This window comes from Poecilia reticulata, chromosome 21 (assembly GCF_904066995.2).
Source record: "Poecilia reticulata chromosome 21, P_reticulata-male-v2, whole genome shotgun sequence".
NCBI lineage: Eukaryota > Metazoa > Chordata > Actinopteri > Cyprinodontiformes > Poeciliidae > Poecilia > Poecilia reticulata.
Genome location: NC_088850.1, coordinates 14,470,297 through 14,485,262, shown reverse-complemented (window position 1 = coordinate 14,485,262; position 14,966 = coordinate 14,470,297). Strand labels below are relative to the sequence as shown.

General features: G+C 39.7%; 1 protein-coding gene across 4 annotated transcripts; it reads left to right on the top strand.

Annotated features, from left to right (window-relative positions):
* Positions 1-238: 238 nt before the first annotated feature.
* fez2b (fasciculation and elongation protein zeta 2b) lies at positions 239-14,631 on the top strand. Of its 4 annotated transcripts, XM_008398027.3 has the most exons (11): positions 239-644; positions 4,798-4,906; positions 5,695-5,823; positions 6,527-6,668; positions 7,064-7,191; positions 7,808-7,957; positions 8,224-8,304; positions 9,034-9,109; positions 9,227-9,292; positions 10,308-10,335; positions 10,731-14,631. In XM_008398027.3, exons 1-10 carry the CDS (start codon positions 340-342, stop codon positions 10,316-10,318), a joined length of 1,197 nt encoding a protein of 398 aa, XP_008396249.2. In that variant the 5' UTR covers positions 239-339; the 3' UTR covers positions 10,319-10,335; positions 10,731-14,631. The 4 variants fall into 4 exon arrangements, with proteins under 4 accessions (XP_008396249.2, XP_008396248.2, XP_017157702.2 ...); XM_008398026.3 differs by lacking the exon at positions 10,308-10,335; XM_017302213.2 differs by having other exon boundaries at positions 10,308-14,631.
* The last annotated feature ends 335 nt before the right edge of the window (positions 14,632-14,966 follow it).

Sequence of the window (14,966 nt, the reverse complement as noted above, 5' to 3'; positions counted from 1 at the left end):
CTTAAATGTATCTCATTGTGTCATTTATATCAATGTACAATGTATCTATTTTTTAGTTGCGAATGCACAGTAATTACATGATCACATGGTATTTTGTATCAGTTATGTGCAAAACTTTAAAAAAAATAAATAAATCTTTACTTTTTTGGGTGGGTCTTAGCCCCCAGGTTTTAAAGTCTTAACATCGCCTCTGAATGTTTGGTTTGTTTTGCTGGCAAATGGGAGGAGCTGTATGCTGACGTCATTTTAACCCGCCCCCTGTCTGGTGTCAACGCAGACAGCAGAGCACCGGGGAGGACACCAAGAGACCGACCGCATAGACAGGTTCACCGGGCAGCCATGGCGGCGCCGTTAGCCCACTTCGATGAGGACTGGCAGGACTTCAACGAATTCAAGCCGTCCTCGGAGTCGGCCGAACAGCTGGACCAGCTGAACTCAAACGTTGGCGACCCATCGGGCCTAGACGACTTCTCCGATCTGGACAACAGTTTCTCCGGGGAGATCTGTAGCTTCAAGTCGATGGAGGACCTGGTCCACGACTTCGACGAAAAGCTAACCGTGTGTTTCCGAAACTACAACACTACGACGGAAAACATTGCTCCCATAAAACCAATCACAGAGGAGAATTACCTGAAAGACGACGAGTGAGTGTTAATTATCCGTCTCTGCTTTTATGTTGTAACTTTTAATCTCACAGCTAACCACATTAGCCTCACAAGCTAACTCTATAATAAATTCATATATTACTCACTGAGGGATCTTAGCTGTCTGGAATACAGCCGGTCAGTGCAGTGGAAAAACTGGTTTCACGGTTCACTTTCTGCTTCTTGGTAGAAAGATGTGATTAAACGCCGAGAAGAAGGCACATCATCCACAAACTCTATGCAGTATTTAAAATGTAAATGTTTCCCTTAAGGTTATAGGCAGCATCTCTCAAAGTTAAGAGAAGACACCCCACTGAGTAAAAAGTAGGAATGGAAATGTTTGTTTTTTTTGTTTGCATCTTGTTATTGCAGTTTTGAAATCATGAACAGTTATTACAGGAGGTAAATTTTCAAAAAAGTTGCATTTGAAAGCAAACTATTCTTTCTGGCATTAAAATAACTGACATGTTGCCTTAAATTTAAAGCTGAAATTTTGGAGTAATTTGTATCCTTTAATTTGCGTTGGAACTTTTTAAAAATTGTAAGGCCAAAATACAAAAAGGGAACGAAATAATTTATTTTTGTAATTATGGGTCCGTATTATTGTTATTACTATAGATGTGTCATTGCAGAACTTCCTGCCAGTTGAATATAATTTAAATTATAGTCAACAAAACTAAAATACTGAACTTAAATTTTATAAAAAGTAACAGTAGTCTTCCCTAACACCTTTATTGCTATAAAGGAAAACAAAACAGACAACAAAAAACACAGTAAACAGTTTTTTTGCAATACAAATGACAAAATTGGTCCAGTTAATTTTGAGGAGAGGATTCATTTTAAGAAAACTAATCAAGAATGCAATATATTTTTAAATCTAAAAACGGAAATGTTTGTTCCACCGGGTTTAAGATGGAAGCAGCCTATTCTTCCACAACAAAACTACCGACTCGTGCCGTTCAATACGGTGGAGACGGTTACATTTTCCTTTTTCACAATCCCTAAAATTATTCTCAACAATAGATCTTCTGCCTTGAACATGAACAAGTGTATGATTTCAATGTCTTTGGGAACATCTATTACATAAACCAGTTAAATCTGGTCTAGATTTGCTGCAATAAATAAGTATTTTATTTAATTTGTTTTTTTGTAAATGGTCAAATGCTACAGGTGAAGCAAAGAGGTGTTAGTTTGAAGAAATTCAACTCAGACTCTTCCTTGCAGTTTGTCTACAAATGACAGAATCAAGAAAATACGAAAATGAACTTTAAATGCAACTACCGGAAGATGACTAAAACATTAATGTTTTCAGATGCAGTTTGTATTTCTATTAAACCCGTCGAAAACAATGTTGAACACTAAATATGACCAAAATTATAAAAGAAATCAAAACCTCCCAGCGACTCCTGCCTCACCTAGACTTTCACTGGTTTTTCCTCCAACCAGACTCGCTGTGCTGAATCACAACCATGGAGGTATTACGGAAAGATTGAGCTGTCGGGTTCTGTTTGGACCCCGCTCCGAGGTGTCTGGCAGTTGCTGGGTCTCATTGGCACTCAAAGGTCACGGCTACGCATTCACATGACAACATGGCATTACAGCGCCGCGGGAAGTAGATGTTACTTTTCTCTGCACAGCTGGCTGCATGAATCAGCCTCCTCTCGCCCTTTGCATTGAACACTGAGACTCTTTGATTTGGCCACTTAGCGTGGGCAATATGTAAGCTCATACTCACAGTGTGTGGCATTTTATTTGAAACTTAGAACCGGTGTCAACTTCTTAACCCCACAATATATGTGGAAAAAAATCACCTTTAATCTACAGGTTGGTTAGAAGCCTTAAAAAAAAAATTGTAGATGTGTTTGAATTTTGTTTTAGATTAGATCCCATTCACAGCTAATTTTATTATTTATATCTTGCTGAATTGTTTCTATAGGTTGAAAGTTGAAGCAGTGTTTACTTGTTCAGACTAGAAAGCCATTTTTTTTTTGCTATTGGCAAAGATTTTTTTTTTTTGGTACCATTAAAATTACAGAGTGATTATTAGGTCACATTTTACCATTTTAAGCCAAACTACCCATGCACAGCTTTTCTGTAAATATAATAAATTTTAAAAGAATAATATTCAAGTTTAGGTAAATGTATTTTGAGGAGTTTAGACTGGCGGGTTTTTTTTGTTGTTTTTTTTTAAGGGATAAACAGGAAGTAGGGTATGAAATAATTGGACCGCAGCCTTCCACGGCCCTAAAATCATCGCCAGACTCAGTAAGAGTCTTTTCTGGATGGCTGCACTTCTACAGAACGTGCCCAGCTCCTCAACAAGCTCCACTGAAATACTGTGTCTGAAACAAACTGCAGGATAACAAGGATGAAGTTTACGTTTACGGGCCTTCCTTTGGGATCAGCTACTGCTATGCTGGAGCCAAGTCCTCCAGATTTTGCCTGCGTACAAAAGATGTTATAGGTACACATAAATTTGAGTGAGTTCCCCAACACTAACGAGTGCTCTAAGTTGGAGTCGCAACAGTTAAATAATCTTTCTGTAGCGCCGCTGTCAAATCGCTGTTTCGAGATGGTAGCCGGCGGTGCGTTTAGGCGGGCGTTCACGTGCCTGAGACGCTGTCACCGCCCGGGGCGCGCGGCGTTTCCTGCCACGCTTCGTCCTATTTAGAACAAGCCAGCAGCTCGCCGAGCAGCGCACGAGCACTTCAGGGAGAAACATGGATGTTATATAAACATTTGTCCTGGACATTGTAGCGCGACTGTGACACATGGGTTCACAGCACCCATCCGTGCACAATCGGAGCCAAAAGTGCAGAAACACACTTGCAGGAGCACGTGAGTCCTACTGCGAGTGCTGGTTTTCTTCAGAGTTTCCATGCAAGTCTGGAAAACGATGGGGTGAAGGGGAAGGTCATCGGTTACGGAAAAATGTTTGGATTTCAAACTTTCTTCCACGTTCTGTCATCGGAAACAGAAAAAAAAATGGAGTCCAAAAAAGTGCAAAAAAAAAAGAGTGGCATACGTGCTTATATGAGAGGAAAAAAAGCTAAAACTAAATAATCTTTAGATATTATCTCAAACTTTATTCTATGGAAGGCCCAAAATGTCATCATTAACATCTGTGTTGACCGTTGCTAGCCATTTTTTATGTATCGTATTGTTCCTCTAAGTAAAACCAGATCAGATCTTTTTTGTCCAACTTATGAGCACATAAAAATATTGGTTATTATCAACTATAACAGCGTTATAAATGCCGGTATTGACCCCAAATTTTCACATGGGCGCCTCATCACTTATTTAATCACTCTTGTTGTTGTTGTTCATATGTGGTGAACAATAGGATATTTTGAGTTTCTCTCTGTTCCCACATGGGGTTACCTAGGTGACAGTTTCTAACAACTCGCCACCTAACGACGCAGTTTTTAGCATTTATCATCAGCTTCTTATCGTCTTTACAAACGACTGTCTGACTTGGCACATTTTGGCTGTGGAAAGGTTTTCAGTAAACACTCGTCTCCCTTTTCTGACCGTCTTTGCTTGGCAGAGCAGGGACTCGCGCTCCGATCATTTATTCCTGCGGTTCCAGTTATTCATGTGCCGACTAAGCTTAGAGAAAATGTTCTCCTGCTTCGTAAAGTTCATAGAGGTTCGCTTGTTTAAGTGTTGCAATACTTGATGACTAGTTTTGAAGCGTCATGCGGCAGTGTTCAGAGCTCAGGTTGCTCTCATACTGCTGTAAGTCTGAGGCAGAGATGAGCCTCAGCTGAGCGACTTGCATCAGACAGATGCAGCGGAGCAGCAGCCGATAGGATCCGATTTTGAATGCAAATGAAGGTTTGAAAGCTGAAAACGCCTACATTGTCGAATTCCTTCACTCTGATTTCCACGCTGCTTAAACTCCCGCTAAAGACGCACATCTCGAAGGTTTCGGTTTTTGCAGAAACTTTGCACGTGATTCAGAGGACGTCGATCCATCGGTTGCTCTCTGATCTAGTAGCAGCAACGTAGTGAGGGGGTTGGTCAGCATTCTGCCATGCAATGCTGTGTCACGATAAAAAGAGAAGGAAGAGCGCCTCCTCACTGCAGCTTAAAAAAAAAGTCTCCTTTGTTGTGCTTTGACCTTTAAGTCTTCTTTTATTCGTCCTTTCAGGGTGTGGAACTCTTTGACCAATAACTATGGCAACGTGATGCCCGTGGACTGGAAGACGTCTTACACTCGCTCCCTGCACCTGCCTGCCCTCAAGCTCAAAGATCAAGAGGTACCACACACACACGCGCACACACACACACACACATACACACACGCACACACACACACACTTTTATTTAGTGTTTCAGTTTCTGCAGATTGCTGCAAATGATGCCTAACAAATGCAGAGAATTGGCACCTAATTGACCTAATTAAAGAAATTAATTTCAGTAAGTCACTCGCCTTGTTATTTTGCATCTTGAATCACTTAATTTGCAATTTGATTCAAAGTGTGACAAAGGGCAAAAACAAGAAAAAAAATCACACAGAGACTAAGTTGAATTCACCAAACTAATTACCTTAATAAATTAGCCTTTCACAAACAGTTCCTATATTTTAGAGGAACAACTTTCATGTTCTAAATAAAAGCACAAAGGATCTTGTAATCAAACAGATTGAGTTTTATTGATGGAAGGAGGTGAAAACAGATTAATCTAGTTTTAATCCCCAAAGCTGCACTTTTTTCTCAGCTGCTGGCATCTTGCTCACTGTCGGTTCATCTTAATGTCCCCATTACTAACTACTCTGAAACGGTCTTTTATTCTGGTCAGTCTACCTGGACTGCATTTTTCTGGTCTAGAAGCCTCTCTGTTCTTTTCCACTTTTCGTCATATTGCGGGAAAGTGGCACAAAAGACTCAAAAGTTTCCATTCTTGTCAACAAAACCTTGAATAAAACAATTCTGATGTAAACCTTTCATTGTCCAGGTTTTTGCTTTTTATTTAAAATCCAGTTTAAAGCCTCGTCGGATAAAATATCGTACGCCTAAATTTCTGCCCCCTGTCTCCTCCCCCCAAGGGACAGAAGACGGACAAGCAGTCTTTGGATCAGTCCGACGATGAGGACGAGGAGCTGCGGGAACAGCTGGATATGCACTCAATCATTGTCTCCTGCATTAACGACGAGCCTCTCTTCACAGCTGAACAGGTAACACATTCGCAATAAAAATAAATAGAAATCTGGTTTAAAATATTTCTCTCTATGAAAAAGGAATGCATTTAAATTGTGTGAGGATTTTCTGAGCACATAAATCTTTAATGAAAATATTTCAGCACAAAGAAAATTAAACTCAAACAAAAAAAGCAATGAACTGACAGAAGGTAATCCTTACTTTATGTAAGTTTTAATATATCAGCCTGCCAGCTTATTTGCTACTTCCTTAAATTAGATTTATGTGTTTACTTCAATGACGCATAACTAAGATAGGGGAGTTAACCAAACACAGAAGCAAGATATGTTTAGAGAGTTTTGTTATGGATGTGGAAATAAATATTATGGGACAGGTTATTGTTTTGGATTTATACAAATTCAAACGTCACACCCAGAATCAACATACAATGGGGTTAAATAAACTTGCTGACCTCACTAGGATCTCCTTACTGAAAATGTTCAAAACACCCAGAATTTATCCGGAAAATTTTACTTTAGGGGAAGCTAAGTGTGCTAAACTTTTTCAAAGTTAGCTAAAGCGCAAGACGAATAATTAGCTCCAATGTCGGTGTCATTTCTGTGCTGAAAAACTCGACCTGATGTTTCTCACACTCTGGTTATAAAACTACATTTTTGAGCAAATGGTCAAACTGTAGTTGATGGAGGTTTGGCGTCTGGCTGAAAGTTGTGGTGTGTTTAGGTGATAGAGGAGATCGAAGAGATGATGCAGGAGTCTCCAGACCCGGACGATGACGAGAGTCCTTCCCAGTCCGACTTGTCGATGCTCTCCCAGGACCTCAGCGCTTTGAAACGATCCGGCTCCAACACCAGCTTTGAGGAACGTGAGTGTACCTGCTCTGACACACACACACACACACACACACACACAGGAGTAGAAAACTCCTGTAGTGTTTTAATGTGCCCGTGTGAGCAATTATATGATTATCTAAATAACTAAATTCATTTTAATAGGACTCTCTGTGTAGCAAATGTGTTGTGCACATTAAATGTGCACATGTGATATAGTTGTTATGTAATCAGCGTATGTGTCGTTCCAAATGTTATGTAATCGGCTTGATATGCAAGTCCCTGTAAATGTTCTAAAATTGGACGGGTGTGAAATTACCATTTTTAAAAAAAATGTCTTTTTTGGTTTTCGTTGCGGTTCGACCTGCCCCGAGCGTCTTCTCTACATTAAATCGGCTCTTCCCGTTTCCGCCCGCGTTTTGGTCCGCAGGGCTTCGTCAGCTGTCTGTGTCGGAGCTCAGCCGGACCCTGGAGGAGGTGGAGGCGGCCATCCGCCGCTACAGCGAGGAGCTGATCCAAGCTCTGGCGCTGCGAGACGAGCTGGACTTTGAGAAGGAGGTACGTAAATCTGATCGCGCATTAACTCCAAAATCAGATCAACCAGAAACGGTTGCAGAGATGTTGCTAAAGCAGAGCAGCTTTGAAGCATTCCGAGAGCTTTAAGCAACACACACACACACACACACACACACACGCACGTTGTGTTTGGTGAGAACAGACGGCAGCACCCTCTGCCTTCTGTCACCATGAGGTCAGAACTGCCAGCAGCTTTATTTGTACGTTTGTCTCTGTGTCATGATTCACTCTGAGTAGATTTGGCAGAATCCAAAAAAAGAAAAAAACACACTTGAGTGATATTTGTACAGATCACAAGGATACTGAGAATATTAAATTATTAGATTTATCATCTGTAGCCTCAAAATAAACATTCAGATGAGCCTTTATCATAAGCAGCTCACTACTGTATATTAGTTTTGAAGTACAAATCTTTTTGGTTCACACTGTAATTCTCCTTTATCTTGTGAATTTTATTTGCTTTTTTAGTCAATTCTGTTAATTGAAGTAAAAGCTCTGAAAACTATTAACTAACTAAAATAATCAGTCGGTTTTATTCCTCCAGCTTTGTGTTTTCCAAGCCCCTGCCGTAGTTAAATGAAATGTTGCCTGTGTGCAGGTGAAGAACAGCTTTATTTCGCTGCTGATTGACGTGCAGAACAAACAGAAGGAGCACCGCGAACTGCTGCGCAAGAAGAAGAAGATCCGGAGTACGACCACGACGGGGCCCAACGGCCAGAGGACCAACAGCACACACATACCAGGCACGGTGAGTCAGCAGGGGAGGTATTCACAGAAAACGCGCAAAATAAACGCATCGTCATGGTTTGAAGGTTAACAACATAGCCACACGTGTGACGCACCACGCACTATTTCCAAGTTCGGAAAAGAGACGCATGACCCGGCCGGAGAGCTTTCACTGTAGTCGCCCTCTTATCAGCGCCAGCGCCTTTCCTTCCTGTCGTAGAGAGCCTCCACATCTTTCGTCAAATCTCTTTTTTTTTTTTCCTCCTTCCTTCCTCTCGCTCCCTGTAGCTCCTCACTCTGGAGGGACTCTCCAATGTCATTCAAAATGGTCTCCGTCAAACTTTTGGCCACTCTGGAGGGGATAAACAGGTGCCCCCTGCTCTTTCTTCCAACTGCGGATTCTTTTCTGTGCTGCTTTTTCACCTCTGGGTTTCAGCTGGCATGCGCATTCTTTTTTTATTTTTTATTTTTTTGCTCCATAATTTTTGTTCAGTTTGTCCTTTCGTTGCATTTAATTTTTGTCTCCCCCCCTCCTATTTTTTTTTATTAAATTCCTTTCAGTGCCTTGCAAAAGTGTTGATACTCCCTGAACTTCTCATATTTTGTCTCGTTACAGACACAAACTTCAACGAGAACATTAGTGAGCAAACTAAGGGACACAGCAGAGAGGTCAGGGGTGAATTTGTGCCGAAATTTAAAGAGTTGAAGAGGTTATTTTTTTAACAAAATCAGATTGTCTTAAATATATGGCTTTCCACCAAAAGTAATGCGTCTACCCATGTATATTATGCATTACTTCGTTTTAGTCGGCTGCATAAAATCCAGATGTATCACGTTAAAGTTTGTGGTTGCATTGTGACAAAATACAATCACCCAATCATTCTTTTTCTTTGGTGTATTGAAATATTTTTTGCCCTCCTTTATTTTATTTTATTTTTTACAAAAGTCCTTTGCATGTTTCATAACTTTAACACAACACTTAACTCCAAAATTACGCTAAAGTTAAATGTAATCAGTTGGTGTATTTTTTTTTTTATAGGTTCCCATGCGAATTTGTAATGTATATTTATATACATATACATATATATTTCTTTTTAGTATCTGACCACGGTGATCCCCTATGAAAAGAAAGCAGGCTCTCCTTCTGTAGAAGACCTCCAGATCCTCACAAAGAGTGAGTCCATGAACACGAACGTACAAGTTCACCGAGCGGTGAACCAGTGAGGAACAGAAACGTGTCGTTAGTTAGATTTTGTTTACGTCCCTGACTCTTCTTCTCTTTCCATATCAGTCCTTCATGCCATGAGGGATGACAGCGAGAAGGTACCGGCCCTCCTAACAGATTACATACTGAAAGGTAAACATGGCTTTTACTTTAAGGCTTTTGTCCAAGCAAGGCAACAAGGTTAAGTAAAAATATATTGTAATAACTTCAGTAATATGCAATAATTTTTAACTGTGAAACCATGAGACTAATTCGTACTTAATCCGTCACATGTACCTACAAAAATATAAAAGTTAGAAGTCTTGACTTCCATCCAGAAGTGTATTTTACACTTAAATCGTAGTTCACTGTTTGATAGATTTGCACTAAAGAAGTAATAAGTCTCATCAGAAGTGTTGACACGATGCCTCACTCTGCGGTCACACCCGATGACCAATCGCATCGATTCCAGACGCAGCTAAAGTGCGAACGCAGAAAGTGGAATCATAACGAAGAGGAACTGCTGTGCATTTAGCTGCACAAACAAGCAAAAGGTTACAGTACAACCTACAGTAAAGAGGAAGCTAAATTTGTTAGAGTAAAAACACCAGGATGTCCAGGACCGGAAATGTGGGTTTGTTGTTAAATTTTGGAGGGCCAAAATATTTTTATTGATGACATTTCAAAGTGTGAAAAAAAAACAAAACACGAGTAGTCTTTTTTTAATCTGTGTAGGGTTAGGGAAAACTGATGTTTTACCAGTTTTTTTTTCTAATCATGAGGAGTTACAGTGAATGAAAGCACATTTAAAACTTAGACCCTTAAATCAGACTAATTAAACTTGAGCCTAACATGAGGCGGCTCCCTCTCTGTTTTTATACGACTCGTTGATAATTTGGCTGAAAACTTACTTCAGTCTAGTTCTAGACATTCATGTGTGTGGAAAAAAAACAAATAAAAAAAAACAGAAAAGTTGGTATCCTGCTTCATAAGAAGCTCCCCTCCTTGCTTTTGAACGTCATAAAATTCAGTGACCAGCGTTTCGGCTGCTTTTCTCCCACGTCTCTCCCAGCCCGATTAAAAACCGTGAGCTTTAACGGTGAATGTGTCTGTTGTTGACATGTGCCTTCCTTTCCCTCTCGCCTGTGCTGCTCTGTCCTTCGGGTAGCTCTCGTATGAAAGCGGAGGAACCTGAGGTTCGTGAGGCTAACCCCGCTCATTGACATCGAACGCCTCATCTTCCTCCCTGTCTGCACAACATTCCCTTTTAACCAGAGCAATCAGCCTCTCCTCCCCTCTGTCGCTCTCTGCCGTGGTGCCAGTTGTGCTGTATGGTGCTTTTCTAGTCGTGCTACACCCACTCTGGAGAAACACAGCCCACTCACGCTCATAATTTCTCCTCACTCTGCCAGCTTGTAGTAGCAGCTGTTGGTGTGTTTGCGTCTCACCTGTAATCGGGGGTCAGGGGGGTCCTCACCTCTAACCACACATTCCTCCCGGCTGTAGCTGCTCTGTCATACTCCACACACCTCTGCTTCCTCGTGTGCTGCAGCGATTCTCACCAGCTGTTTATTTTTATTTTTCTCCGCAGTTCTTTGTCCCACGTAAAGTCAGACGGGAAGCTTTTGTTTCTTCAACGTCGACCGGCAGAGGAGGGTTTCAGTTTTGGAAAAAAAACGCATGAACTGATTTAAATCCAAACCTTCCTTCCTTTTTTTTTTTTTTTTCCTCTCAGTTTTCCTCGTGGTACTTTCTGCTCTTGCTCTCTCCTTGTATTCTTTACTTTTGAGACGACTCTTAGTCTTTTGTAGATGTTTTTAAGTTCTAATATTAGCTAGTTTTTTTTATTCATTCAGTGCTCCATTTTTTCATATTGTGACTTTACACAGGTGCATCTCAATGATACTAAAGTAAACTTTTTGATGATGTAAGTCGATGCCAATGAGAAACTCCTTTCATATGAATTCACTACACACAGAATGATACATTTCAGTTGTTTGTTTCTGTTAGTTTTTGATGATTATGGCTTACAGCTTATGCAAAAACCAAATTTGCCCTCCATCTAATGAGTAAGCCACAAAATGGCATCGCTGAAGAAGTTTGCTGTTCAGAGTTTTGTATCCTAGCGTGTTAAGAGAAGGTTGAGTGGAAGGAAAAAGTGCAGTGGTAAAAAGTAAAAGTGGTACTACCTTAGTGATAATCCTCTTATTTCAGTCTTAAATAATATTTTAATGTCTTGTGAAATTCATTTTGGGGTTTTCAGCAACGATCATCCAAACTGGCATAACTAAACATTTGAAACATATCAACTCAACGTTAAAAATTCATATCCGGTATTTTTCTTTCTTTTTTTTTTTTCTTAAGCTGAACTGCTGAAATGAACTTTTCGATGATACTCGAATATATTGAGATGCACCTGTAACTTCTCATGTGTGGATGCCAGTAATCAGTGTTTGCCTGAACACCTCACTTCCTGATTAGCCAGGTGCTTTTGGAGAAAAACAAACGATCCTTAAAAGTGTTTTTTTGTTTGTTTTTTTTGTTTTTCTAAACCTCTGAAATCCATCGGCAGGCCTCTGCAAGGTAAACGCAGTCCAAACAGCCTGCTTTGATTATCAAATCCACTTTCCCTCAGCTGCCTGACGGGGAAAACAAATCCTGGTGTGATCTGTGGAAAACGTGCCAGGCAAGTCGAAGGCATCATGCATCGATTATCCTCATGAAGTTATTGCACGATTTTTAAGCTCAGCTCTCTCAAAATCAAAGAGGGAAGCCCTTTAATTTGAAACTTTAAAACTGTTTGTTGCATGTTAGTTTCAGGTACAAGCTGCGCGAAGCTGAATGTTTGAAATGAGACACGTTTTCTACATGACTGAGAGGGACTTGCACAGCTTGAAAAAGGGACAAAAAATGATCAAAGTCGTGAAAAAAAATATTTTTGGATAAGAGATTTTTTTTTAAAATTATTATTATTAGCAAGATAAGGGATTTGAATGATTTTTCTAGATGTTGTGACGTCAACCCCAACAAATTCACCACTTCTACATAAGGATTCATCAGTCTGCAGATTCCTCTTGTTTCATATGTGCATTGGTGGGAAATAATGTATTAACTAAGTTGACGTCGGCATTAGTCGTTGTTCCGTCACGTGAGTTATCTGTGTTTTAGGACATTGGCTTTAAGGACAGAGGGGTTGCACTTTATCAGTGACCTGATGGTGTAAAGGTGCAGCTCTGCAGAATGTAGCACAGAGTGGATCTCGTCAGCAAACGGTGAAAAATTTGGTCAAAATGGAATCATTTTAAATTCCTCTGGTTTTTCCAAGAGTTTTTCCATTTTCACTAAATGTTTATTTAGTGAACAACAGTTCCGCTCATGACAGAAATGATTTGAGGAGCTGCTGTGATTATAATTAACGTTACCGGACTAAACATTTAGAAGATTCAGTGAGGAAATTGGAAATCCTTCACTGAAAGGCTGTGGACTATAATAGTCTAAAAATGTATGTAACTTGGTTAAAGATTGTGAAGGTGGGGTAGTTGTGGCTGATAGTTTTAGTTTTTTTATGTTTAGTTGAATGTGAAAGTATCCTATGATAGTTTAAGTGCATTTTAATATCTGTATATAAAATCCCAGATTTATTGTCTTTTTTTTTTTTTTTTTTTAGAATTCTAGTTTTACGCTTTTCATGTCCAGTCAGAATTTGCATGCTGCCTGAAATGTTGACCGTGAAGTGAATTGGGGTGAAACATTAAAAACGGCTAAAACGCGAACAAAATATTTCACTAGCAGCTGCCTAGTTTTTTTTATGCCGACTATGAAGCGAATAGAGCGAAATCAAAGCCACGAGTCCTGCAGGGAATCGCCGGTGTGTGACCACAGATGGAAGTTGGTACGCAAACATTCAGGTCAGGTGTTGCTTAGGTCTCAGGTACAGTCGTCGGTGTCGGTACTTTTAACGTTCTTGTTCGGTAGATAAAACATTCCCAACTCAGTTTACATGTCTAGACTTGTCAGAGAGTTTCTATGAGGACTTGATTCACGTCACCTGTCTGATGATGATAATAATAATAAAACACGATCAAAGACGTGTTTAGCGGAAAAACGTCCCAGGAGAAGCTCCTTGTGTAATGGCTCAGGTGGTGTTGGCGCTGCGTCTGTGTCTGCTTCAGTGTAGCAATGGTAGATATGTCACCAAAGTCGATCGCACTACATATTACTGCCCATACTTTCTGAAACTCTCAGAAAATGCTAGGTACTTTCCGCAGCTTTTCAGGAACTTGGTGGGCACATTCAGGAACTGAGCAGTTACTTTGCCAAAACTTTAATAGAGCTTGCTGATTGCCTTCCCGGATCTTACTGAGTATTTTCCTTGAATTTACTGGATGCTTTCTGGATCTTGAAAGATATTTTCCTGAAGCTTTATGGGAACTTTCTGGTTACTTCCCAGAAACTTTCTGGTTACTCTCCAGGACCTTGCATGGAAATAACTACTAAGCTCTCTGAAAGTTTCAGAAAAGTAAACCTTTAAGTCCCAGGAAGGCTCTGGTAAATTATAAGCCACCTCATAATATAGCCCAATTGTTGAAAGTACCCAGTCAGTTCTGGGAAAGTAACCAACAAATTCCATTCTGGAAACAAATCATTAAGTTCTGTGGAAAATATGGGCTGTATTGTGGAGCGCTACCGGATTGGGAGACTCCAAGAAGGAAAATGCTTCTGTAGGTGGAGTGGGTTTTGGGGAAGATTACACATCGATTTGCAAAAAAGTAAAGAGGTAATGTTTTTTTTTCTATTGTTTCAAAACAATATATTTAAATATTTGTATGTGACATGTTTCTACAGATGCCAGCTATTTTCAACCCAGCATGTGCTGCATGCACTTTACTGCTGCTGCAGAAAACACATTTCCAATGATTAGTGATTTGTTTACAGACATATTTAAATATCACACTAAAAGGGAAAAGTGCGTGTTGCAGCAATATCAAGAAAACTGGAAAGGAAACGAGCATTTAATATTTTTAAAAGCTTAAAGGGGTTTTGTATGTAATGTCTATTGAATCAAATGCGTTAATGAAAAATGTTTGTAAATCTTATCAGCAATGGTTTAAAAATGAAATGGCTTTCGGCTCTCGTGTCACTGAAGGATCTCTGGCCATTTTAACAAACATATCAGTCTAACTCCAGGTTAGAGATTTATATTTATACATAATGAACAAGTAAAAAAAAGAAAAGAAAAAAAAACAAGAGGCTGCCTTTGTTAAATGCCTGAAAAACTATTTTGTACATCTATTAAACTCATGTATCTAATGCAATTTATTTCCCTAGCTAGGGGGGGTTTCATGTTTACCGTCTCATGTGGTACTTGCAGTATAGTAATTTATTATGTGAATGTTTTGTAACCATGATCTCGACTGTAATGGTGCAAGTGTTTTGTGCCCACATTATTGCATTGCAACACATTTCAAATAAAAAGAAATTATATATTTAAACACTTTGGCTCATATGATTTACTTTGTGAGACATTCTTTGTCTAATTTTATGTATTCATGTATTTATGCACGCATTGTGTTTTGTATTCAAATAAACCCTTAGTAGTTAGCAACTATGATTTCATTAATCAAATTCAAAATTACTTATTCAAATTCTTCAGAGATATGGTGACGGCTGTTAGAAGCAACAATGTAGTATTTATATGTCACTCTTTAGTCCAGCCTTATTGGTATTTGATTTAATCTTAATGCTGACCTGGGTCTGACGCTTTTTCACGGAGAAGCAGCAAACAGTCGCTTTAGCGGAACCTACCTGATTATCCTAAAGATGGTAC